Source organism: Odocoileus virginianus, chromosome 16, assembly GCF_023699985.2.
Source record: "Odocoileus virginianus isolate 20LAN1187 ecotype Illinois chromosome 16, Ovbor_1.2, whole genome shotgun sequence".
Classification (NCBI taxonomy): Eukaryota; Metazoa; Chordata; class Mammalia; order Artiodactyla; family Cervidae; genus Odocoileus; species Odocoileus virginianus.
In genome coordinates, this window is record NC_069689.1 from 4,081,229 (window position 1) to 4,108,471 (window position 27,243).

Consider the following 27,243-nt stretch of genomic DNA (forward strand, 5'->3'; position numbering starts at 1 on the left):
GTTGGAATACAGACTGTAATAAAAAGTAGTCTTGCAAAGCCCATGGTTCTAAGGGCAGTAACTTGTTGGAGACCGGCTGTATTTGTTTGCTCTGGCTGCTGTTAACAATTTCCATAAACTCGGTGGGTTAAAACAACATGAATTCATTCTGTTAGAGTTCTGGAGGCCAGAAGTCCAAATTAGTCTCACTGGGCTAAAGTCAAGGTGTCAGCAGGATGGTTCCTTCTGGAGTCTCTAGGAGAGAATGCATCCCTGGCCTCTGCCAACTCCTGGAACCTGCCAGCATTCCTCGGCCCATGGCCACATCGCTCTACTCTTTCTGGTCCCTTAGCCAGCTCTTCTTCTTATAGTGGTATCTTCCTGTGCCTCCCTCTTATAAGGACACTTATAATAACATTTAGGGCTGTCTCAGATCTTCCAGCCTAATTTCCTCATCTCAAGATCTCAGTCACATCTGCAAGTCCCTTTTGGTTATTTCTGCCTTTTTTTAAAAAAATAAATCATTTCAAATAACATTGTCCTGGTGTCCTTGTACATATGTCTCCATATCCTTGTGAGAATCTCTCTGAATCATTGAGTGTACAAGAGGAGACACTGCATCATTGGATAGCTGTTGCCAGTCAGAGCCCTGCCCGCCCTACTTTTTGTTTCTCTTGCTGCGGCTTGTAGTCAGGAGGGGTAGAGCTGATTGGGCACTCCAGAGGCAGCCTGTCCTCCTTTTGCAGTTGTCTTCCTGCCGTAGGCAAGCTGATGATAGAGCCCCAACGTTGGCTGTGCAGGGTGTTTGTGGAGCTCTGAGCTCTTGACGGATTAGATGAGGTATTTTTCCAGCCATTCTGTCAGCCTGTAAGATTCTAGCTGATTATCAGAGTCGAAGTGAATATTGAAATTATTACTGTTTTAGATAAACCTTTTAAACTGTATGTAGAAAAATCGAACTAAAATATGTGAACCTAGAACCAGAGGTTTCCTTATTAATTACATAGTTGCTGGTGTTTGGGTTTTTCGTCTGTTTTTTAACTCTCATTGGAGTTCAGTTGATACGCAGTGTTATTGCTGGTGCTGGTTTGTAAAAGTTCAGCCTGATGCAGCCATCAAGGTGACATTTGGCTGTCCGGTGGTCCCTGACTTTACCTTTCAGATCAGCGTAGCTGAGTGTTTATTGAACAAAACAGCAGGCACCTAGTACGGTGCCTGGAAGGACACAGAAGTTCTGCTCGAATGACCGTGGGTTCTTTGAAGAACAAGCACTGTCCCGGAGTGGCCTCAGGCATCAGCCAGCAGCGCCCTGTTGTACTGGTTGTGAACTTTGAGTAGCGCGCTGGCTGTGTAGAGCCTTCTGCTGCCGGGAGGGGACAGGACAAGGGGCTTGAGGAGCGTGTGCTCTGCTGACCCCCATGCAGCACAGAACTGGCTTTCACCACATAAGATCGAAAAGCAGCGACGAGTGTTTCAGCTTAAAGAGGCTTTCGCTTTGAGCCTGATCCCGTTTCTTCATCACCTGAGGCTTGGCGGGTGGTACCTCTCCCACCCAGGCTCAGTCCCTTGGCTGCAGGTGAGAGCATGGTGTTTGCACATGTGGGACCCGAGACAGGGTAGGGATGGCATGGCCAAGCTGGGGAAGCCCTAAGTCATGTAGATCGCTCATCTCTCTCCCCAGACATGTTCAGTTCTTCCCTGCTCTCTCAGTCCTTCTTCCGTATCCCTTTAAGGACCAGAGCTGAGTAGCATAGTTCTAAGGCTCGGGCAAATGGCAAGAAGAACTTAACTCCTCGAATCGATGATGATGGAAGTAACATGTGGCCTGTGAGTGAAAGCTGCTGTGAGACCTTGGTTCTAACAGGGCCAGGGAAACTACCGTGTAAAGGGTCCAGGGGTGCCTCTACTCAGCAGTTGTATCAAAGAAATGAGAAAAATCATATGAAGCTTTTGTGAGACTTTCTTTTTCTTCTGAGAAACTATTTTGAAATAGCTTTCTCCCCGATGGTATAATTTTTATAAAATTGGACTTTACCACAACATTGCATATTGGGTTATAGTGGGGAATTTCTTGGGGAATTCCTCTGTGCAGTTGTCGGTGAATTTCAGTAGAGTGAGGGAAACATAAGTATATTAAGTAATTTCTCTACATTCTTCTAAATTCTTAAAGCACTTTGATGAAATTCAAACAAGGCAAAAAAATCATGCTTTCAGAAATGTAAAACATTGAAAAAATGACTGTTTTACATGAGAATATCATCTGATTCGCACTAGAGTTGAAGCTACCTCCACCCCCCGTTACCTTTAATCTGCCTCAGAAAACTGAATGATGCACATTTCTTCCTCTTTTTATTTTAATAACATTACTGAAGTATAATTTACCTATGTTAGGTGTTCAGGCTGATGGAGTTTAGAAATTATACATAGTCATGTAAACACATATATAATCAAAACATAGAGCATTTCCACCACTGTATAAAGTTCTCTCGTGCCCCTTTATATGAAATTTTTAAGGATTTTGTGTATATGGAATCATGCTATGTGTAGTCTTTTGTATTTGTCTTCTTTCATGAGCATCATCTTTTTGAGACTCATCTATATTGTTGAGTGTTTTCATAGCTCTTTCTTTCTTCATTGCTGAATAGTATGCAGTAAGTATGGATATATCACAATTTGGTTATGCTTTTACCAGTTGATAGACTTTTGGTTTATATCCAGTTTGTGGCTATAATAAATAATGCTTGCTCTGAGTATTCATATCCAAGTCCTATGTGTAGTTGTTCAGTTGCCAAATTATGTCCAACTCTTTGTGACGTCATGAACTGTAGCATGCCATGCTTCCCTGTCCCTCAACATCTCACAGAGTTTGCCCAAGTTCATATCCATTGAATCAGTGATGTCATCCAACCATTTCATTCTCTGTTGCCCTCTTCTCCTCCTGCCTGCAGTCTTTCCCAGCATCAGGGTCTTTTCTAGTGAGTTGGCTCTTTGTTTCAGGTGGCCAGAATATTGGAGCTTCAGCTTCATCATCAGTCCTTCCAATGAATATTCAGGGTTGATTTCCTCTAAGATTGACTGGTTTGATCTCTTTGCTGTCCAAGGGACCCTTAAGAGTCTTCTCCAGCACCACAGTTTGAAAGCATCAATTCTTCAGCACTCTGCCTTCTTAATGGTCCAGCTCTCACATGCATACATGACTATTGGAAATACCACAGCCTTGACTGTATGAACCTTGGTCAGCAAAGTGGTATCTTTGCTTTTTAACACACTGCTTAGGTTTATCATAGCTCTCCCGCCACAAAGCAGTCATCTTCTAATTTCATGGCTGCAGTTATACATCTGTGTGTAGGCATATTTTCATTTTTTTGGGGGGGTAAATATGGGGGATTGGGATTGATGAGCTCTTTAGTTGAGTGTGTATTCAACTTGTGAGGATACTGCCCTACTGTCCTCCAGTGGCTGCACCGTTCTGTGTTCCCATGAGCAGTACATGACCTTTGCAGTGGTTGCACATCCCTCCCAGCACTTGGCATTACCAGTATTTTTAACTTTAGCCATTGTGGTGGGTGTGGTTCGGTTCAGTTTTAAGTTGCATTTCCCTATTGATTAATAATGTTGAGTATCTTTTCCTGTGCTTGTTGGCCATCTGTGTGTCTTTGGAGAAATGACTGTTCAGGTCCTTCATCCAGTTTTTAATTGAGTTGTTTTTTCTTTTATTATTGAGTTGTAAGAGTTCTTTGTATTTTCTGAATACAATTCTCTTATCAGATATAGGTTTTGCAAATATTTTTCAAAGAAGAAAATCTTTTTAATCTCGATAAAGTTCATTTTATCATTTTAATCTTTTACAGATTGTGTTTTTTGTGTTCTGCTTAGGAAATCTTCGCATAACCCAGTGTCACAGATCTTTTCTTGCCTCTTTTCTTCTAGAATTTTAATGGTTTTAATTCTTACTCATTTATATATTTTAAGTTAATTTTTATGTGTTATGTGAGGTAAGGGTTGAAGTTTATTTTTTCCCCATACAGATAACCAATTGTAGTACCACTTTTTGAAAAGACTGTCTTTACCCCGTTGAATTTCTTGGCATCCTTGTTGAACATCAGTTGACATTCCAGTTCAGTTCCAGTTCAGTCACTCAGTCGTGTCTGACTCTTTGCGACCCCATGAACTGCAGCACTCCAGGCCTCCCTGTCCATCACCAACTCCTGGAGTTTAACTCAAACCCATGTCCATTGAGTCAGTGGTGCCATCCAACCATCTCATCCTCTGTCGTCCCCTTCTCCTCCTGCCCTGAGTCTTTCCCAGCATCAGGGTCTTTTCCAATGAGTCAGCTCTTTGCATCAGGTGGCCAAAGTATTGGAGTTTCAGCTTCAACATCAGTCCTTCCAATGAACACCCAGGACTGATCTCCTTTAGGATGGACTGGTTGGATCTCCTTACAGTCCAAGGGGCTCTCAAGAGAGTCTTCTCCAACACCACAGTTCAAGAGCATCAGTTCTTTGGTGCTCAGCTTTTTTTATAGTCCAACTCTCACATCCATACATGACTGCTGGAAAAACCATAGCCTTGACTAGACGGACCTTTGTTGACAAAGTAATGTCTCTGCTTTTTAGTATGCTGTCTAGGTTGGTCATAACTTTCCTTCCAAGGAGGAAGCGTCTTTTAATTTCATGGCTGCAGTCATCATCTGCAGTGATTTTGGAGCCCCCCAAAAATAAAGTCAGCCACTGTTTCTATTGTTTCCCCGTCTATTTGCCATGAAGTGATGGGACCAGATGCCATGATCTTAGTTTTCTGAATGTTGAGTTTTAAGCCAACTTTTTCACTCTCCTCTTCCACCTTCGTGAAGAGGCTCTTTAGTTCTTCACTTTCTGCCATAAGGGTGATGTCATCTGCATATCTGAGGTTATTGATATTTCTCCCGGCAATCTTGATTCCAGCTTGTGCTTCCTCCAGCCCAGTGTTTCTCATGATGTACTCTGCATATAAGTGAAATAAGCAGGGTGACAATATACAGCCTTGACATACTCCTTTTCCTATTTGGAACCAGTCTGTTGTTCCATGTCCAGTTCTAACTTTTGCTTCCTGACCTGCATACAGGTTTCTCAGTTGACATTATTACTTGCTTAACATTGTACCATGCTTGTTAATTTTCTTCCTTTCTTTCCTTTTGTCTTCTGTTTTATTTGGATAGTTTCTGTTACACTGTCATCACATTCACTAACCTTTCCTTCTGCGGTGTCTCATCTGCTATGAATCCCATCAAGTATATTTTCACCATAGACATCATAGTTTTATCTCTAGATTTTTAAAAATTGAAGTGTAATTGATTTACGATGCTGTGTTTCAGGTGTATAGTGAAGTGTTTTAGTTCTATATTCTTTTTTAGTTTCTTTTCTATTTTAGGTTATTATAAGATATTGAATATAGTTCTTTGTGCTATACAGTCAGTCCTTGTTTAATCTATATACAGTAGTGTGTATATGTTAATCCCCAACTCCTAATTTATCCCTTCCCACCTCCTTCCCCCTTTGATAACTGTAAGCTTGCTTTCTATGCCTGTGGGTCTGTTTCTGTTTTATAAATAAGTTCGTTTGTGTTAGTTTCTTTGATTCCACATATAAGTGATATCATATGATATTTGTTTTTCTCTGTTGGACTTACTTCACTTAGTATGATAATCTTTTAAGTTCAAACATGCTGCAAGTGACAGTATTTTTTTTTTGAGGTTGAGTAATATTCCATTGTGTGTGTGTGTATGTGTATGGGTGTGCTAAGTGGCTTCAGTTGTGTCTGACTGTTTGCAACCCTATGGACTGTAGCCCACTAGGTCCTCTGTCTTTGGGATTTTCTGGGCAAGAATACTGGAGTGGGTTGCTATGCTCTCCTCTAGGGGATCTTCCTGACCCAGGGCTCAAACCCACATCTCCTGTGGCTCTTATATTACAGGTGGATTCTTTACCACTGAGCCACCAGGGAAGCTGTGTGTGTGTGTGTGTGTGTGTGTGTGTGTGTGTGTATGTATGTTTGCACAGCACATCTTCATTATCCATTCATCTATTGAAAGGCATTTAGTAGGTTGCTTCCATGTCTTGGTTATTGTTAATAGTGCTGCAGTGAACATTGCGGTACATGTATGTTTTGAATTAGAGTTTTCATGTTTTCTGGATATATGCCCAGGAATGGGATTGCTGGATCATATGGTCACTTTAGTTTTAGTGTTTGAAGGAACTTACATACTGTTTCCCATAGTAGCTGCACCAATTTACGTTCCTATCAACAGTGAAGGAAGGTTCCTTTTTCTCTATACCCTCTCTGGCATTTGTTATCTATAGACTTTTTGTTGATGGCCATTCTGACTGGTGTGAGGTGATACCTCATTGTGGTTTTGATTTGCATTTCTCTAATAATTAGCAGTGTTGAGCATCTTTTCATGTGCCTGTTGGCCATCTGTATGCCTTCTTTGGAGAAATGTCTTATTTAGGTCTTCTGCCCATTTTTCTGTTTGTGTTGTTGTTTTTAAAAATACTGAGCTGTATGAACTGTAAGCTGTTTTGTATATTTTGGAAATTAATCTCTTGTCAGTTTCATTCTTTGAAATATTTTCTCCCATTCTGTAAGTTATCTTTTCATTTTGTGTATGGTTTCCTTTGCTGTGCAAAGCCTTTTAAGTTTAATTATGTTCCATTTGTTTATTTTTGCTTTTGTTACCATTACTCTAGGAAGTGGACCTAAAAAAATATTGCTGCAATTTATGTCACAGATTGTTCTGCTTATGTTTTCCTCTATCTCTAGAAGTTTTGATTTGAGATTTGTAAACAACTTTCATATCTCTATTTAACATGTTTAGCTTTTCTTCTAGCTTCTCAAACATGGGGAAACAGTTTTAATAACTTTTGAAATTCTTTTCTACTAATTTTGTTACTTGTCATTTCTGAGTCTGTTTATTGATTTTTCTCCTTAAAATGAGTTCTATTTTCCTACTTCTTTGCAGGCCTGATAATTTTTTTTTTATTGAGTGTCAATATGATGAGTTTTACCTGAGTGCTAGATTTTTTGTGTATGTGTTCCTACATGTATCTTTTGTCTATTTATTTAGTTGTGGCTGTGCTGGGTCTTCGTTGCTGTGTGTGGGCTTCCTCTAGTTGCAGCGAGTGTGGTGGCTTCTCTTGCTGCAAAGCACAGGCTCTAGGCTCTGGGGCTCCGTAGTTGTGGCGCACAGGCTTTGTTGCCCCTTGGCATGTGCGATCTTCCCAGACCAGGGATCGCACCCATGTCCCCTGTGTTGGTGGATTCTTAACCACTGGACCACCAGGGAAGTCCTACATATATTCTTAAGCTTTGTTCTGGAATGTAGCTTAATTATTCAGAAACAGTTTAAAACTTCTGAAGTTCATGTTTAAGCTCTTTAGGTAATATAAGAACAGCCTTTAGTCCAGGGACAACGTCAGTAACCTTTTCCTGAGTACTCTACCTGATGCCGCAGGAGATTCCACTCTGGCTGGTGGGGCTTTGCAGTATTCCTAGTCCTGTTTGAGCCTCAGGGATAGTTCCCTCTGCTCCTGTAGGGAGTTCTTTCCCCAGTCACAGGTAACTTTCTTACACACAAGCCTGATACTACTCAGCTGGAGACTTAGGAACCCTCTGACGTTTCTGTAGCCCTCTGTACAGCCTTCTCTCCAGTACTATGCCCTCTGAACTCCACCTGTCTTGGGAGTCCCATCTCTGTCTTATCAGTTCATGGCAGAGCGCCCCTGGATTCCCACTGCCAGCACTGTGGGCTGGAAGTCTCTAGGCTCTATCCTTGGTCAGGGGAAGGGCTCGCCTTGTTTGTGTTCCACCTCTCAGGGGCCACTGCCCCGTGCAGCCTGATGTCTGAGTGTCTGAGAATCATTGTTTCCTCTGTTTTGTTCGGTTTGTCAGTTGTTTCAGTGACTATAAATCTAGTTCCTCTTAGCCCCTCTTTACTGGAAGTAGAAATCCCAACCTAGTTTTTAGAAGTTTTAATGAAATAATTTTATCACACAGGCAAGTGTAGATTGTAGTGAGTTGACTACCTGGGTAGCCACTACCAAACTATGTAACATTGTCATATTTCTGCTCCATTTTTAAAAGCACAAATTAAAGCATTACAGATACAGCTCAAATCCTCTCTTGTCTCCACGATCTCATTCTCCTCTTGACTTTCATGGAAGTAACCAGTATTCTGTATTTGATAATTATCATTCTTATGTGGATTTTTAAAGTTTTGCTACGTATGTATGTATCTATAAATGATGTCTATTAGTAGTATTATCTTGAAATTTAAAAAGTAACATGAATCATGCCGTTCTTCTGGTTTTTTTCTTTTCTCGTTCAGCATTTAAAGAATATTTGTCCATATGCTTCATGTAATCTTAGAATGTACATTCCACAAGGACCATAATATTTGTTCACTAGCAAATCCCAAACACTTAGTGCCTGGCACATAGTAGGCACTTAATTAATATTCATTGAATGAACAAATTCACTTTATGATGTATAGTACTTGGTTGTATGAATATGCTGCAGTTTATTTATCCTCTTGTCAGTAGATGTTTAGGTTGTTTGGGATTTTTGCTGACATGAACAGTGCTGCAGTGGATGTTCTTGCTTGTGTCTCCTTGACACATGTTGAAGAATTTCCTGCTGAGTTGTTGGGCCTTAGGGTAAAAACCTCTTCAATTTATCTGTATGTTGCTGAATTGTTCTCCCTGGTAATAGTTCCAATTTATATGTGCTGCCAGCAGTGTATGAGAGTCCTCATTTCTCTATATCCTCACAAACATTTGCTATAATCAGATTTTAGTTTTTGCCTGTCATATATATGTGATATCTGTTGTTGCTGTTGTTCAGTCACTAAGTCATGTCTGACTCTTTGCTACCTCATGGACTATAGCATGTCAGGCTTCCGTCCTTCAGTATCTCCTGGAGTTTGCTCAAATTCATGTCCATATGTGACATTACATTTTGCTTTGCCATTTTTTAAAAAGTTAAACATTTTGTTTGTCCCAATAGAAATTCAATGTCTTCTTTCCGTCCTGGGAGAGGGCATAATGATAGTCGGAGGAGTGTATTTTACACCAATGAAGAGTGGGAGCTTCTAGAGCCGAGCCCTAAGGAACTGGAGGAGTCCATGATGCAGGAAGAAAGGAAGAAGCAGGTACCTGAAAGCAACAAAGGTATGGATGTGGTCCCTGTTGTCTGTCGCTCTCGCCTCTGCCATCTGTTAACCTCTGATGCTGTGGGAGAGCCTTTGGTCACAGGTATCACTAGGAGCATGAGGCCCAATGGGAGTTCTGTTCCCTCTGTGGGAAACAAAACATAACAGCTTAAAAATGAGATGTCACAAGATAAATAAATGTCCTGTCCTATGGTTCTGAGACTTTTTCAGGAGATGGGAAATCCAGAAGTCATGGTGCTCTTTACGGAAATACTGGTTTAAAAAAAAAAAAAGAAAACTTTCTATTTATAGAAATGTGTTAATGCACACAAAAGTAGAAAATGTAGTGTCATATTCCACAGCTTTGGCTTCTTTCTTCTCTGAGCCCCTGCCCCTCCTGGCATCTATCAGCTGGGTTATTTTAAAGTAAATTCTAGATATTAATCCATTGCATCTGTAAACATTTAAGTATGTATATCTAAGAGATGATTCTTTAAAAGAACCATAGCTTCAGCATTAAACCTAAATACACCTACAGTAAGTCCTACCTGTCTTCTTCTCCAGTTGTTCTGTAATTGCTTGCAGTTGGCTTGAGCAAATGAGGTGCTAACAGGGCCCCAAGTTTGTTTAGTTGTGTGTCTTTTTAGGTCTCTTTCAGGCTGAACAGCTCTCTGTTTTCTTTTTGTCTGCCATTTACCTTGCCCTGCTTATTGAAGACACAGAGTCTTCATGCTGAGGAATTGCCCACATTCTGGATTTTGCTGATTGTATTTCTGTAAGGTCATGTAACCGGCTCCTCCATCCCTGTATTTGCTCATACACTGTTTACACTGTATGCAATATTTCCTGTATACACTATACACAGTATTTCCTGTATACACTGTACATAGTATTTCCTGTATACACTGGTCGCTAGAGCAGAGGCCTGCACAGATTCAGGGTTGACTTTTAATTATGACTAGAGTATATTTTGGGTGGGGTAGGGGCTGAGGGTTTTGTTTATTTCTTGTTGAATCACATCTGGAAGATGTAATATCTGGTTTTCCCTCTTTCTGGGATACTAAGGTCCATCAGGATTTACGGTGTCAGCCTGACTCATTCATACATTTCTCCATCAGCATTTTGTTAAGCAGCCTTTCATGGTCCCACAGCCATGGATCCATGGAGGGAATATCAATGTTTTAAATGTAAAATACAATACATAATTTTGATATTCTTCCTTGTGCTCGCTTCTGGTACGGGCTGGCAGGAATAGGAGGCAGAGTTTTAGGAAATCTTTACTGAGAGCACATATTCACTAAAGGAAATATTTTTCTGTCCCCTGGGAAAGGACCACCATGACTTGCTTTGGTGGGGAGTTCACTTGTGATCTGCAGGATGGTCACATGGAAGCATATGGTCCAGTGTGACGTAGTGAAGATATGGCCAAGCTGAGCATGCCTTGTGACCCAGCGTGTGGCACAGCTCGGGGCGGAGGTGGGGGGCATCCCGTAGAGGGGCTCCTTGTGAACTGGGAAAGCCTCTGGAGGAACAGGGATTGAGGCTGGGTATTTGGATTGTTCGAGGTAAATATTGTTGGTTCTGATTTCCCCTAGAGACTCTAGGGATGAACTGGAAGGGTGCACAGTAGCAAGACTGGAAAGGAAGAATCAGTGAGGCTTAGTGACTTGATCAAGGCGTGAACTGCCAGCACTGCTGGAGGGCAGGGCCTTCTTAGTCTCTGCTCAGCCCCTGGCCCTTTGAGAGGGAGCCCATGTGAAAGACACAGAGAGACAAAGATGTCTCTGAGTTTTATCTTGTTGATTCTTGGATATTTCCTGTGAATCAGGAATCAGCCCACCAGCTTCTTGTCCATGTTACTCATGGGAAGTAAACTAACCACATGGGCTTCCCTGGTGGCTCAGTGGTAAAGAATCTGCCTATAATGCAGGAGATGCGGGTTTGATGCCGGGGTCAGGAAGATACCCTGGTGAAGGAAATGACAACCCACTCCAGTATTCTTGCCTGTGAAATCCCAAGGACAGGGGAGCCTGACGGGTTACAGTCAGTGGTGTCCCAAAGAGTTGGAAACAACTTAATGACTGAACAACAAGAGCAGCAACAAGCTAATCTTTGTACATGCAGAAAAGCCCTCTAGTCAGAAATGCATAGCTTGATGGATTTTCACAAAGTGAACATATCCATGTAGCCAGCACTTACTTGAAGAAACAGGAGAGTGCCAGGGGCCAGCCCCCATCCCCAGACCCCTTCGAGTGACTGCATCACCTCCCACTCCCTCCACCCCACAATCACCATCCTGACTCCTAATATCGTAGATTTTGTTTTGCTTGCTTTCTAAATTTATAGAAATGGAATCTGTGTAGTATGTACTCTTGGGTCTCTTCTTTACATTTTTAATATATATTCAAATCCATCTACACTAAAATTTATTTGGCTATCTCAGTATTTTTAAGAAAGAGAATAAAATGGATTTACAATTAAGAAAACATAAACTTGGGGTTTTTGTGTGTTTTTTTGTTTTTTTCCTTTTTTAGTAAATACAGATGAGCAGAAAGCAAGCAGCCAGGAATCCCTAGTGTATCTCTAAGTCCTGCCTGTTAACCTTGTAGATGCAGGCCCTGCTCTCACTGAGGTGCCCAGGGGAAGGGATACTTTGTGCTCAGGATGCTGATGCTGTAGGAACTTGGAGGAGCCCTGTTTTTCCCTGGTCTGTGTCTCTGTTCTCTTTGGTCCTCAAAGTACCTGAAATTGGAAAATGGTGATGTGAACATATAGACTTAGAACGGATCTTTGGAGAGACAAACTTAACATTACAAAAGAATCTTGAGAGAGGTATAGTACAGTTTTGTCATAAATTCCTCATTAGTATTGATGTACAGTCTAACTTTTTTTTCACCTGTCTTAATGCAAAAATTGAGCATTAAACATTAAACCTCCCCTGTGGTCTAGTGGTTAGAGTTCAGTGCTTTCACCACTGCAGCCCAGGTTCAGTTCCTAGTCAGGGAAAACATTCTTGGCTTCCCTTGGTGGCTCAGTTGGTAAAAAGTCTGTCTGCAATGCAGGAAACCCAAGTTCGATCCCTAGGTAGGGAAGATCTCCTGGAGAAGGAAATGGCAATCCCCACTCCAGTATTCTGGCCTGGAGAATTCCATGGACAGAGGAACCTGGTGGGCTATAGTCCATGGAGTCACAAAGAGTCAGACACAACTGAGTGACTAACACTTTCAATGCAAAAATTGAGCCATCAAATAGAGAAAGTTTTCCTTAAAAGTGATCACGTGAAAGATCATCTTTGGTTCTAAGTTTGGTTGTCATCAGGAACGAGGTAGGAGCACAGTGATGCACGCAGAACTCCGTAGATGATGATATTAATGTATTTTAATGTATTTTACTGGAATTTCTGAAAGGAAGATCAGGGCTGAACTTAAACAAGCTTTTATTTTTATGTAGGAATAACTGGCTCAGGATTTCCCTTTGATTTCGGACGTATTCCCTATAAAGGAAAGCGCCCTTTGAAAGAAATGATTGGATCATACAAAAATCGCCACAGTATTGGTGACTCTTCACCTGAGGTGCCATCAGGCAGTGGCAGCACCAGCAAGCCGGCCTCTGAGATGCAGCTGCTTGTCCAGAACCAGCAGGAAGAGCTAGAAAGGTTAAGAAAAGACTTAGCCAGTCAGAAGGTAATTCTCTTTCCTCAACGTTTGTATCATATCTCATATCAGCAGGCCAGGGACCGGCGGAGAAAAACCCGGCTCTCTTGTTTCTCTGACTCTGTTATTTCCCAGAAGGTGCGTTTCCCCTAAGAGTTATGTGTTGCCATGGCCACCGACGTTGGCACTACTGCTCTGCTTGGTCGTTTACTCACAGATACTTGAAATTCTGAGGAGCGTGAGATCCTCAGAGTGAACTGGGGAGCATGTTGTCTGCACCTCGCCCACTCTCTGAGCGTAATTCCAGCCCAAGCCCTGTGAAGTTTTTTTAAGAGTTTCCACATCCTGTTAAATAGCAGCTTTTTTTGAGCTGATCACACCTAATTATACTTAATTCCTCAGCAGATCAGTGAACTTAGAGCTCAGATGTTTTAATATGGATGAATGTTCACTGGGAACCATTGCTAATTGCCGTCTGCCTGTCCACCATTTCCTGCTTCCTATCATTGTTCTCTGCAGACAGCCTTTATGGAACAAATATTTTTCCTTCTCTATTTTTTGAGATCCTTCAAGAGGAAGTTGGGTATTAAAGTATTTCCATTAGATTTCTGCATTTGCTCAAACTCTAATGGTTGCTCCGTGTAGATTGTCGTGACCTCTGCTTCTCCTCCCATCCCGGCTCCCTGATCCGTCTTCTCTGGCTCCCAGGAGCTCGTGCGGCTGCTGCAGCAGACGGTGCGGTCCTCCCAGTACGACAAGTACTTCACAAGCAGCCGCCTCTGTGACGGGGTCCCGCAGGACACACTGGGGCTTCTGCACCAGAAGGACGACCAGATTCTGGGCCTCACCAACCAGCTGGAGAGGTTCAACCAGGAGAAGGACAGTCTTCAGCAGGAAGTGAGGATGCTGAAGAGCAAAGTGGGTGAGCTCAGCGAGCGGCTGGGGATGCTGATGGAGACCATCCAGGCCAAGGACGAGGTCATCATGAAGCTCTCCCGGCAGCTCAGCGAGTGCGAGGGCAGCGCGTCCTCCCCCACCTGTGTGCCAGGCTCTCCCGCGGCCGCCCCCGCGGGCCGGGACCAGCTGGAACTGGACTGGCTGAAAGTAAGAGCAGGGCCTGGGTGCCTGTTATGGGAGCAAGAAACCCCAGATCCGCTAACAGTCTGTCCATTGATGCCACTCTAGAGCACCTGGCCTCGGTGAGCTAGTCTGGCATGACAGCAAAGCAGCTGTGCCCTTTAAAAAAAAAAAAAAGTGTCACAAGACTCCTAGTCAGATAACTATTAGTTTCCTAAGAAGCTTCCGTGGAAAATGAAAGTCTGAGTCCATTGATGTCACCATAGCTCAGAACAGTTTCAGATCTTTCCCCTCCCTTGCAGCTGTGACTTCTCTATTTATACACCCTTAGAACTTCTTTATTCCATGTAACCTCTGGCGGCTGTTTCTTGCCTCCTCTGTGCATGGGCCGTCACAGGCACAGCCACCTTGGCAAACCGTGGAGGCCAGGTGAGGGAGCACCGTTCCTGACCGCTGGCATGGGCTCAGGTGGAGAAGCGGACCCTGGCTCCCAGCATACTTGGGAGAAGGGCCTTCACAGAGTCAGTTGCCCCCACGCCTAAGGCAGGGGCGTCCTGACGCCCAGCAGGGAGGGCGGAGTCTCCTCCCCGTGTGCCTCTCTGGGCTGCCCCTGAGGACGGGAGGCTGGTTCCTGACCAGAGGTGGCTCTCCCTGTCACACCTGGGGTGGTGACCAGCAGATGAGCACAGAGAGCGCTGCGAGGCAGGGGGCAGGCGACTGTCCTGTGGAGAAACCCGCCTGGCCCCAGGGGAGAGCTGAAGAGCGTTGGGACACTGTCAGCCAGGCCACCGGAAGGCCCCCAAAGTATCCTGCCATCAGTTCTCAATTTGGAGACGTTTCAGGTGGAGACGTGTCCCCTAGGACAGGGGCATTTGGTATAACCCAGACCCGAGCTGTCCCCACACACATCTGCAACTGTCGGTCCCAGCTGGCCCCAAAGTCTTCCTCACCCAGCTGCAGTTAACGTGGCACTGAGGATATTTCATCCCCAAATGTGGTTTATTGTTGAAGGGCAAAGGCCTGCCACTTTTGGGATCGTTACTGAGCCTGCTTCATGCCTAGCAGTCCCTGTCATGCAGTGTCAATGGACTGGATGACTGTTAGTCATGCCTGGATCTTAAAGATAACTCGTAAATGGAAAGTAAAACTCTGGAATAATAGGCGACTTTGTTGGAATGTTTGTGGCCTCCTGTGGTCACCACTTCTTAGGGACAGCACCCAGTAGAAATGTGAGGCCGGAAGGATTTACTGGTGAGAAAAACCAAAAGGGCAGTAGCGGCACCAAAGCCCTCAATCTCTTTACTTTATAATTATAACTGCTACAAAAATAGCTGTGTTAAAAAAAAAAAGGTCTTGGTTAGTGTTGCCAGTAAAAGTTGGTTTTGTATATACATGCAAGCTAGAGTGTACCCAACCTTAAATATACATCCTTTTCATACAGTTTTTTTAGAGTCCCTTTTTATAGTCTTTTTTTTACATCCCTTTTTACAGTCTGTTATTTAAGGTTGGCTGAATTTTTTTTATTATTCATTATTTGTATTTATTTGGGTGTGCCAGGCCTTAGTTGTGGCACATGGGCTCTTCAGCCTTCATTGCAGCACATGGGGTTTTTAGTCGCCCTCTATGAACTCTGAATTGCAGCCTATGGGACCTGGTTCCCTGACCAGGGATTGAACCCAGGCCCTCTGCATTGGGAGGGCGGGGTCTTAATCACTGAACCCACCAGGGAAGTCCCTCAACTGAATTTTATGTTTTGCAAGCATCTCTGTTTTTGTAGTATTTATAGAGAAGCACCAGGGTGTTTGGTTTCCAGGCTGCAGTGAGTGGTGCTCTGCAGGGGAGCACGTTTTACCAGCGAGTGGAACCACGGTGTATGTCGGGGCATGCGGGGGGTATTCCACATTATCCACCTTTTGATTCTGTCATCATTATTTAATCAGCCTCTCTCTTCTTTCCTGTGATTTGCTGTTATATGAATAACTTCATACATACAGCTTTTCCTGCTTAGTACTGATTCATTCAGCCAGCCGGCCATGGGGTGGGCGTTGTACTCTGCACAAAGCAGACAGTCTCTGTCTTCCTGGAGCTCAGAGTTTAGTTTAGAAAGCATCAAAATGAAAAAAGCAGAATCACAACTATAATAAACACCAATGAGGAAGGGGATGTGGCCCAGTATGGTGAGGTGGTTTAGATTGAGCCTGGGCTCTGAAGCCAAACTTGGCTATATTCAAACCCAACCTTACCACTAATGACCTCTGACCTGAGGCAGGTTGGTTCATCTCATCTGCGAAATGGCACTCACCTCATAGAGTCTTGTAAGGGTTTAAAGAGGTAGTCCATGTAAAGCCTTCACAGAACACCTGGTATCCCATAGAGTTTTGTTTTAATCATAATTTTTTTGGCTGCGTCAGGTCATAATTGCAGTGTGCGAGATTTTTCATTGCAGCTCGTGGCTCCAGAGCGTGGGCTCAGTAGCTGTGGCATGCGGGCTTAGTTGCCCCACTGCATGTGGGATCTTAGGTCGTTGACTGGGGTGGAACCCTGGTCCTCTGAGTTGGAAGGCAGATTCCTAACCACTGGACCACCAGGGAAGTCCCCCTGATAGAGTCTTAAGTGAAGACTGTGATTGTCATTCTAGAGAAAGAATCCTTGAGGTGCACTGTTAGGACTTCCTTAGACTCAAGCACGAAGTTTAACTCAAAGACATGTGTCCTGCTCCCCCGACCCACCTTGTACTGCCCAGTCTCTGCCCATCACGGTCCAGTGTATTCTTCAGTTGCCCTCTAGCTCACCTTCCTTCAGTCAGCCTGCCGTTTGGTGGTGTTTGCTCATTGTTTCCAAATATGAGCGCTTCCAGACACCAGAAGAAAGGAGAACGTCATGATTTAGGTCAGAAAAGGAAGTCTGTGGACCTCCTTCAGGGTCTGACCGTGGCTGTCTCCAGTCCTTTTCATGACATGTGGTCTTGCTGAGACTGAGAACGTGTGATGCAGATCAGAGCTCAGGTGGGAGTTGGAGGCCAAGCACCCTGGCCAGGGGCCCAGCAGGCCTGGCTCCCAGACCCACACTTAGTCATCGCACGGCCTGCCTGTGACAGCTCTTCATTTAGGAAACAGAGATGATGAGCAGTTGCCAAAGAGTAGGGTTGTGAGTTTAAGTGAGACTGAGGGTCTCTCCCATGCTTAGCTGCTCTGTAAGTGTTAGCGATTATAGGGACTGTGGGAACATTTTCATTCTTCTGTGTTTTCAAGGGAAATTGTATGCCGCCACGGTGGTTCCCAGTTTGGAGATGTGGGCATCTCTGGACACATCTCTGGGGAGGGGCCGTGGTCTCTGACCTGGGACAGCACAAAGGTCAGGGCCTTTCTTGACTGCCTTGGCCTTGGACCAAGGTGGTCGTTGACCACCCTTGGAACTATCATGAATAGTTCCTCCTGAGGTTGAGGGATCAGAGATTCCTTGGGAACTTCACACAGAGTAGGGGACAAACACATTTGTAAAAGACTGGATTTGGTAGGGAGCATTTAGAAATCACTGCCCGAATTGTCTCAAAGATCACCTTTCCCTTCCTTTGCTCAGAGTTTCAAGGGCTGAAGCAAACACACAGCATCTGCTTCTGCCAGATCTGAACTTTGAGTTGGACCTGGTGGACTTGTCACTAGCTTGTGACGTTCTCTCCTTTTTCTTCATTTCTTTATTTTTGACTATGCTGGGTCTCCGTGGCTGCACGTGGGCTTTCTCTAGTTGTGGTGCGCGGGCTTCTCATTGTGGCGGCTTCTCCTGTTGTGGCGCATGGGCTCTGGAGTGCACAGGCTCCGTAGTTGTGGCCCATGGGCTTAATTGCTCTGTGGCATGTGGAATCTTCCTGGACCAGGGCTTGAACCCATGGCCCCTGTTTTGGCAGGCAGATTCTTAACCACTGGACCATCATAAGGAAAGTCCTTATGATGTTCTCTTAAAACATAAAGCAAATGTGTCAAGAGTTAACCACTGGCAAATTTAGGTGAAGGGTATATTGTGTTTATTGTACTTCCAACTTTTCCATAAGTTTGAAATCTTTTTAATGTAAAAAAAATTGAGGAACGTAATCTCTTAAGTGCCTTATACATTGTAGGCTATAGGTATTCATTATTAAGTGTAATTCTTAAGAACATTGTATATATGTATAGCCTTTTCTACATAAACTGGATAAGTAAAAATGAGAATGGACAGAAAGTTTGTTCAGTTTCTCTAGTTAAAAAACAAGATGAATATAAGGCATTACCTTTTGTGCCACCTCAGTGTATGTGGGTAGATAAAATATTTGCATAGATCTAGGGCATAAGTCCTACTTACTTCTCTAAGGTCAGTTGAGAAAAATCACCACCATCAAGTAAATTTATTTCCCCATCTCCTTCATTATGCAGTGGTCCCTACTTTTCTCCCCCTGCCAAGGGTGGCCATAAAGCTTAATCAGAAAGTGCCTAATAATCATTTTCAGTTCCTTAGAACTTGCTCTAACTTAGAAAGGGCTAGCCGCAGTGTCCCCTTTGGGCTTCCATGGTAGCTCAGCTAGTAAAGAATCCACCTGCAATGTAGGAGACCCTGGTTCGATTCCTGGGTTGGAAAGACCCCCTGGAGAAGGGAACGGCTACCCACTCCAGTATTCTGGCCTGGAGAATTCCATGGACTGTATAGTCCATGGGGTTGCAAAGAGTCAGACACGACTGAGCAACTTTCACTTTCAGAAAGGGTTATTTGATTGGTAAGGCAGCAAAATATTAATTATAAAAGATAATCAACATTCAACCAGTGTGAGTCGATGAACTTTTTTTTTTTCCAACAGGATAATCTACAGGGGTACAAAACCCAAAATAAATTTCTAAATAAGGAAATCTTGGAACTTGCAGCTCTACGGAGAAATGCAGAAAGAAGAGAGAGGGATCTGATGGCAAAGGTAGGTCAGGGTGCGTACATTCTGTCCTCAGGTGGGAGGCGATGTGATTCAGAAACAATTAAAAAATGGACATGCTTTCAAATCAGTTCAACCCCCATGCTTGAAGGGATATGGTTACTGATACCAAAATGTATTTAAAATGTATATAGTGATAGCACTGTTTAATTTCACTTCGTCATGAAGACAGTAGAAATGCCCTGAGATGTGGGTTTTATTCACAGGTGTAATGAACTTTATAGAGACAGATATATATTATATATATATATATATATATATATATATATTATATATATATATATATATAACTGGTCTCTTTGTCAGAGACACAGTTCTGAGGTCCCCCAAATTAAGGTTGTTTGGATCTTCTGATTTATGCTATTGAGTTGTGTGACTCAGTTCCGTGTCTATAAGTGGGGGTGGTGAGCATGATGCCTTCTCTAAATCTGATAGGGTTGGTGTGAGAGTCAGATATGACTATGCTGATAACTCAGTTGGTAAAGAATCTGCCTGCAATGCAGGAGACCCCAGTTCAGTTCCTGGGCCAGGAAGATCTGCTGGAGAAGGGATAGGCTACCCACTCCAGTATTCTTGGGCTTTCCTTGTGGCTCAGCTGGTAAAGAATCTACCTGCAATGCAGGTTTGATACAAACCCAAGTTTGATCCCTGGGTTGGGAAGATCCCCTGGAGAAGGGATACGCTACCCACTGCAGTATTCTGGCCTGGAGAATTCCATGCACTGTATAGGCCATGGAGTCACAGAGAGTTGGACACGACTGAGTGACTTTCACTTTCATTTCACTTTCAAAGAGGGCTTTGCGAAGTATACAGACATCACAGATACTCCAGTGATAATCAAATGAAATTCAGTGACACTGTGTCGGCAGCTATTAAATGCCTCATATACCTTTTGAACAGTCCCCAGAGCATCTTCCCAGGCCTTGTTCCTGCATGTTTTCAAGGGATGTGTTGATTTGTCTGATAAGGTAGCAGATGGGAGCTGGTGCTGGGTCATAGCATCCTAGTAGGAAAGTATTGAAATACCGTAAGATGGCTGCTTGGGGCCTGTCTGCCAAGTCGTGCTCAGCTTGACCTCAGTAATGAGTCTGTGGCCTGTTTTCTGCTGTCCAGAACTCATGTGTTGACATGCAAAAGCCTTATTACCAGTACTTCTGTGCTTATTACTTTATTACCAGTACTTCCCACAGAGGGAAGAGGGGGCTCAGTGGACCATTTAGATAAGACAAGTGGCCTGTGGCATAAATTCATCTCTTGCCTGGGGTATAGTCTCTCTCTGGCTCACTTCCTAGTGGTTCTGGGCTTGTCATTCGTTGATTGCTTGAGGTACTTGAGGATTGCTCTTCCTGTGTGTCTGTCTGGAAGGAGGTAACTCCCACATTCTCTGCAGTATTCTAGCCTGGAAGCCAAGCTCTGCCAGATAGAAAGCAAATACTTGATACTGCTCCAAGAAATGAAGACCCCAGTTTGCTCAGAAGAACAGGGGCCTGCTCGGGATGTCATAGCCCAGCTGCTGGAGGACGCTCTGCAGGTTGAGAGTCCAGAGCATCCAGAGCAAGCGTTCATTAAACCTCATCTTGTCAGGTAAAGATGCTCACGACTGCTGGGGGTGGTGGGACCCATTTCTCAAGCCCTGCTTTAAGCACAGTAGCCAGTCACCAAGAGCTTTACACAGTTCTCCATGTCTCCTTTGATGCTCATGACAAGGACTGTCAGTCATTAGAACAGGTAATCTCATCAATCTTGCTGTCATAATCAAGTAACAGAGCTGGGATTCAGCCCAGGTCTTTTGATTTCAAGACTTTTCTTGCATGTACCGTGCCACCGTGGATGCTAGCCAGTCTTGCTATAAGAGGAGCCAGTCCTCCGAGAGTAGAATCTTCTCCAGAGACCCATGGGTACAACTGCACTCAGGGGGAGTTTGAAAGCAAAGGAGCCCCTAAGTGGGTAACTGGGCCTTCTCTGTAAGGGAAGCACACTCGGGTAACCTGATCCAGTGGTTCAGAACTCACTGAGGGTCTGATTCAAGCCATGGAGACACTTGGCCCCAAAATGCAGTTGGACACACACACAGTATTGCATGTGTTTTTCAGAAAATCACGGAGTCTGGCAGCCTGTAATGTATCTTGGATTAAGAACCTTCATATCCTAGTATCTAAAAAATGAGTTTCATGAAATATTGGCAGGAGAAGTCTGTGAATGGACTCAGTCCAGTCTCCTCCTGTTTCTGCCCCCACTATGCCTGGCTTCTCCTGCCCCACCCTGGTCCCAAGGGAAGCCCTGCCTCAGCCTGACCTGCTCTTTCCCTTCTCTGTGCTTACAGCACTGGCCTGCCTGCCTTGTCTATGCTACTCAGATGACAGGTAAAAAATATGCTATTGGAATGCAACCAATGCCACTGTCACAGAACTACTGAGGTCTGTGTGCCAGGAGCTGTGCCACTTCTCATGTTTAACACTTAGTGAGGAGGGTGTTTTTATCCTCGGCAAATGCCGAAGCTGGGATCAGGGAGGTGATGTAACTTGCCCAGGTCACACAGCCAGGGAGTGGCCAGGACAGGACCCCAGTCTGGGCAGCCAGGTTCCCCACGCTGTGCTCTCCTGCTGTGTTCCGGGAGTGGGGTTTGCGGGCTGACTCCCATGAGGACAGAGCCCAGCTATCTGCCCATCTGTTGTATGTTTTCAAACTTTCTGTATAAGTAGAATGATAACTGTGTATATTGAGTTACTTTTAACTTTTCATTATGGAATTTCAAAGTAGTAGCATCATATGACACCCCCATATGTAACTGTTACCCAATAATTTAACAATTATTAACATTTTTCCAATCTTGTTTCTTCTTATCCTCCCCCTCCAAAATTTTTTTTCTGATATATTTTAAAGCAAGGACCAGACATGTCATTTCTGCTTTCAGTACTTCAATGTGTACCTCTAGTTGAAGACACTTTTTAATATGCTAATCCTACCATATTCATACCTTTTTGTGACTTATTTCTTTCAACATGGTTTTCTGAAATTATACAGATGGATTTATGTAGCCCCTGAGAAGTTTTTTTATCTGCCTTACACAGCTTCATTGTCTATCACTTTTTTATTCCTTTGTCTCATGGTAGACACTTATGGAGTAGTTCTATTTTTTTCTTTTTACAAACTGTGATGCACTAGACATCATGGTATGTGTATCCATGTGTCCATGTGTTGGCATGAGAGTTTCTCCAGCGTTGGATGTGCTTATCTTCACCTCTGCTGGATCCAGTTTTCAGAGTGCTCCTACAGGTTTATGGACTCAGCAGCAGTGTGTGAAAGGCCTCCTTTTGGTTTCCTGTGACTGCCATCACCATCATTGTTTTAAGTTGCTAAGTTTGTGATACGTATTTACTGTGTAACGGTTCTATAGGTCAGCAGTCCAGCATGGTCTTGCTGGATGAAATCAGGGTATCAGCAGGGCTGCATTCCTTCCTGGAGGTTCTAGGAGACAGTTTGTGTCCTTGCTTACTGAAGTTGTTGGAAGGATACAGTTCCTTCTGGTTGTAGGGCTAGGTCTCTGTTTTCTTGCTGGTCATCAGGTGTGGCCATTTCCAGCTCCTCGAGGTCACCTGTTTTCCTTGGCTTGTGGCTGCCTTCTTCCATCTTCAGAGCCAGCAACTGTGGGTCCAAGCCCTGTCCCACTTCACATCCCTCTGAGTCTTCTTCCTTTGTCACCTCTCTCTGGTCCACTCTCCTACTTTCCTCTTCCACTTTAAGGGCTCCTGTGATTACTGTGGTCCCACCTGGGACATCCAGGATCACCTCGCTGTCTTAAGGGCCATAGCTGTAATTACACACGTGGTGTACCTCTTGCCACTAAATGTGACATATTCACAGATTCCAGGGACATCTTTGGGAGCCATTATTCTGCGTACCACAGCTTTAATTCTTTTTCATCCCTAGTATCTTACTAATGTAATGTTTTCTCCCTTGTCTTTTTACTTTTTAAAATGGTATTTTTTGAGCATAAGTGTTATGCATGTGTATATGTATGCTATATAAACATACATGCACATGTATTAATATATTAATGTAGCCAACTTTATCAGCCTTGTGTTTGCAGTCTTGCTTGTATTTTCTGTGCTTTTTACATTGAGTGCTTCGACCATCTAGAGTTGATTATTTTTTTTGCCTGTGTAGTATCAAGAAGGGATCTAAAGCAGTTTTTTCCATACAGATAGCCAGTTACTCTCACCAGTTATTTATTGAGAAGTTAATTATATCCTCACTGAATTGAAATGCCTGGTCATATATCACAGTGCCATTTAGATATGAGTAGATTTCTAGTTTCTTTTTCATGTTTCACTGACCTTTTTGCCAGATTGCATCACTTAACTTTTTGTTTTGTTTTTTCTCAACAGTGAATATGACATTTATGGGTTTAAGACTGTCCCAGAGGATGACGAGGAAGAGAAGTTGGTCGCCAAAGTCCGGGCATTGGACCTGAAGACCCTCTACCTCACAGAAAACCAGGAGGTCTCCACTGGGGTCAAGTGGGAAAACTACTTTGCGAGCACAGTGAACAGGGAGATGACGTGTTCCCCAGAATTAAAGAACCTGGTCCGTGCGGGCATCCCACACGAGCACCGTTCCAAGGTGTGGAAGTGGTGTGTGGACCGTCACATCAAGAAGTTCAAGGACAGCACTCAGCCCGGTTACTTCCAGACTTTGCTTCAGAAGGCGCTGGAGAAACAGAACCCGGCCTCCAAGCAGATCGAGCTGGACCTGCTGCGGACTCTGCCCAACAACAAGCATTACTCGTGCCCCACCTCGGAAGGCATTCAGAAGCTGCGCAACGTCCTGCTCGCCTTCTCCTGGCGGAATCCAGACATCGGCTACTGCCAGGGTCTCAACAGGTAGGTCCCCAGCCCACGGAGGGCTCCTCTTTGTTCTTAAGATAACTTGTAGCTCCAGGGACTGCCTGATAGCCCTCTTCCCTTCCTGGTAAGCCAAGAAAAGCCAGTCTTTTAAGGGAAAGAAGTACTAATAGCTGCAGTAAGCTAATTTGAATTATGCACCATCCCCAACTCTAGAATAATTGAGAGAAACAAGCATGCTTTTGAAGTCTTAAGAACACCAAACATTTGAAACAACTAGGTTTCTCATTTAGATTTCCTTGCTGTTGTCCTCACACTCAGGTTTTGATCTGCCGTTTGCGTTCATTCATTTAAAAAGCATGATGTGACAACAAGGATACTCCCTGTTTATACAGGATCTTCGTCAGTCATGAGGTTGCCCCAGACAGTTTTTCAGCTGGTCAAAACCTAGCCCTTGAAGAGCCCAAACATCTTCTGTTTTGGACTAGAGTCTTCTGCAGGTCTGGCATGCTTCCCTGCTTCCAAATTCCATAGGCAAAGGACACTGAAAAGCCTCTCACCTTCTCTTAACAATCCAGGCTCCTTATTCTGAGCTGAGCTGCACCAGCATGAGGCCACGGGAGGTACTGAGGTCTGTTCTCTGTGAAGCTGCTCGCTGTCATTGGACTTTGAGTGCTAGTGGCTGCTTTTTACCTCTGTCTGTCTCTTACCTGTGCACTCCGCTGCTTCTACTTACGGCTGTCATTAGAGTCCATTTATATCCCTCCCAAAGTAGATAATCCAGCTTGCTAGAAATACGAACAAAGAATGAAGAAGCTCCACGTGTGATCTTTAGCAGTTCTCCTATAAGTCAAGTGCATGCATTGAGTTTTGAATGCTGACATTTATTCTAGCAGCTGTTGGGCCTTTTTTATCCTCATCCATGCTGGATACAGACCTCTGGATCCGGACTGTCTTTTGCATTGAAATGAGAACATTAGAACAGACTTTTGGACTCTGTGGGAGAAGGCGAGGGTGGGATGTTTCAAGAGAACAGCATTGAAACATGTATATTATCTAGGGTGAAACAGATCACCAGCCCAGGTTGGATGCATGAGACAAGTGCTTGGACCTGGTGCACTGGGAAGACCCAGAGGGATCGGGTGGAGAGGGAGGTGGGAGGGGGGATCGGGATGGGGAATACATGTATATCCATGGCTGATTCATGTCAATGTATGACAAAAACCACTACAATATTGTAAAGTAATTAGCCTCCAACTAAGAAAAAAGAAAAAAAAAAGAAAGAAATGAGAGCATTGCAGGAAGAAGAGCTTTTAAGCTGGAATGTTAGTTGGTTAAGACCTGAAACCAGTGGTTTCTAGGAAGTCATTGTCTCTGTGGTGGTCAGGCCAGGGTCCCCCTCTCTGTGCCCTGAAAGTAAGAGGGACTTAGGCTGCTCCTCAATGGTCCCCTTTAAAAAAAAAAAAAGGCTATAAATAAGATATTGCCTAACAAAGCAGCCTTGTTTTGCTTAAATGGACAGTTCACACTGCATACTCAGTCTAAAAATTCCTGAAAGCTAAAACCTTCTGAAACTTAAGGGATCTTGGTGAGGACTTGAGCATGCCTGTTACAGTTGCAGTAGCACCCCGTTTATCTGACACTGGTATAGAATCAGCTCTTCCCCACATTAGGACACTTTCCAGCTTTAATTTAGACTTTCTGTGCACAATCACCATTGGGACCTCTAAACTTTAACCATTTTGCTGGATTTTTTTCCATGCACATTATTTTGTACACACATTCTGAGAACCCAGAACTTTAGCAGAACACTAGCTTTTCTAACAGAGAAGGCAATGGCACCCCACTCCAGTACTCTTGCCTGGAAAATCCCAGGAATGGAGGAGCCTGGTAGGCTGAGCGACTTCACTTTCACTTTTCACTTTCATGCATTGGAGAAGGAAATGGCAACCCACTCCAGTGTCCTTGCCTGGAGAATCCCAGGGACAGGGGAGCCTGGTGGGCTGCCGTCTATGGGGTCGCACAGAGTTGGACACGACTGAAGCGACTTAGCAGCAGCAGCGACAGCATCCTTTTCTAAGTGATTCACGCCTGTCATCATGAACATCAGTTAACTTAAAGTGATGTCTTTGAAGGCTCTGCGGATCTCAGTCTCTCTGCCCCTTCTTGTGGCGTCCTCAGGTGCTGTACACATCCTGTTTCTCCCTCCTTACCCATCTCTACTCTTTGTAACCTTTCTACTCTCCATCCCATTCATGCCGACTCAAGGCGTCCCCTTCCCAGTTTTTTTTTTTAACCTCTTAATTTGAGATTTAATTATAATTTTATCCAAGGAAGAAAACAAAAACAAATTCTGAGAAGTGACTTCAGGTCTCTCCTGTAAGTGATGCACAAGCAGAGGTTCTCAGGTGTGTAGAGAGGGGCTTTTCTATTGCCTTTTCCTTCCCATCTTTCTGTCCCGAATGCCCACTCAGAGCCAGACCTGATGAAGTTACTGGGTGAGTAACTTCTCAGTGGTGACAATGTCAAATATAGCCAGACCCAGGTTTTCATTGTGAGTGACTGAACAGCTGATACAAAGGCCCTCTTCCCCGCCCATGTGCATGCCGTGGATGCAGTGTTTTGAGAAAGCCCCCATGATGGTTCATTTGCGTGAAGCCCCATTTCAAGTAGATTGGTATCAAGAAAGTTGTTTTTAAACCATCGTGTGTTCTTTCTCCTTTGTATTCAAATTCACCCCTTGATTTTTTGTGCATAAAAGGATTAGTTGAAACTTAAAAAACTCAAAGAATTAGCTGCAACAGCAAAATCTTATCATGAAAAAAAATTTTTTAAATGAGGCCGACTGGATCATTAGGAAATAATTTCATCATCTTTAAACAAAAAAGAAACGAAAGGGAGGGTGAATGTAGCTTTGCTTTTCAAACTAGGAAATGCTTCCCTTGCCACAGAATACTTACTTGGTGTTATTTCTTGGAGAATGGAAGTCGCTTTGGTGTGAGAGCACAGCTTGCCATGGAGGCGTCTGTGAAGATGGGCTGTGCTGCCTGGGTCTGGGCCAGGGGGCTGGCACTCACCTTGTTCTCTGTTTGCTTGTAGATTGGTGGCCGTGGCCCTCCTGTACCTGGAACAAGAAGATGCCTTCTGGTGTCTCGTCACCATAGTGGAAGTTTTCATGCCTCGAGACTATTACACAAAGACTCTTTTAGGATCCCAGGTACTCTAAAAATATTGTGCTTGAGTCAGCAACTTGTAGAATTAGAGCTGAATTGTGACCTGAATTAAGCGTTGATCGGGGATGCTCATGGGCATGACAAGGTGCACATGGAGGCCGCCCCCTCCGCCCGCCCCCGCTTCCCCCACCCTGGGTCGGGCTGCTCACAAGCCAGTGAGTGCCCGGTCGGGCTCACTCAGTGCCCTGGAAGCCAGCAGACCTGCTCTGTGGTCACTGCTCAGCACTGTCTCCACTGGACTCTGCCTGGCTGGCTAAGCCACAGTTCAAGGGAGCCTGGGTGTGTTAGCTCTGGTTCTCCAAGAGGCAGAGGTCAAGGCAGA

The 27,243-nt window shown here is 44.1% G+C and overlaps 1 protein-coding gene across 3 annotated transcripts in view; it reads left to right on the plus strand.

Moving 5' to 3' along the window:
- Positions 1-27,243, plus strand: part of TBC1D2B (TBC1 domain family member 2B) — an 88,955-nt gene that overhangs the window by 46,807 nt on the left and 14,905 nt on the right. For all 3 annotated transcript variants that reach the window (XM_070477657.1, XM_070477656.1, XM_020883861.2), the window contains exons 4-10: positions 9,019-9,182; positions 12,614-12,846; positions 13,525-13,920; positions 18,719-18,829; positions 20,235-20,428; positions 23,233-23,727; positions 26,788-26,905. In XM_070477657.1, coding sequence (XP_070333758.1) covers positions 9,019-9,182; positions 12,614-12,846; positions 13,525-13,920; positions 18,719-18,829; positions 20,235-20,428; positions 23,233-23,727; positions 26,788-26,905 — 1,711 coding nt within the window. The remainder of the gene's footprint in view (positions 1-9,018; positions 9,183-12,613; positions 12,847-13,524; positions 13,921-18,718; positions 18,830-20,234; positions 20,429-23,232; positions 23,728-26,787; positions 26,906-27,243) is intronic.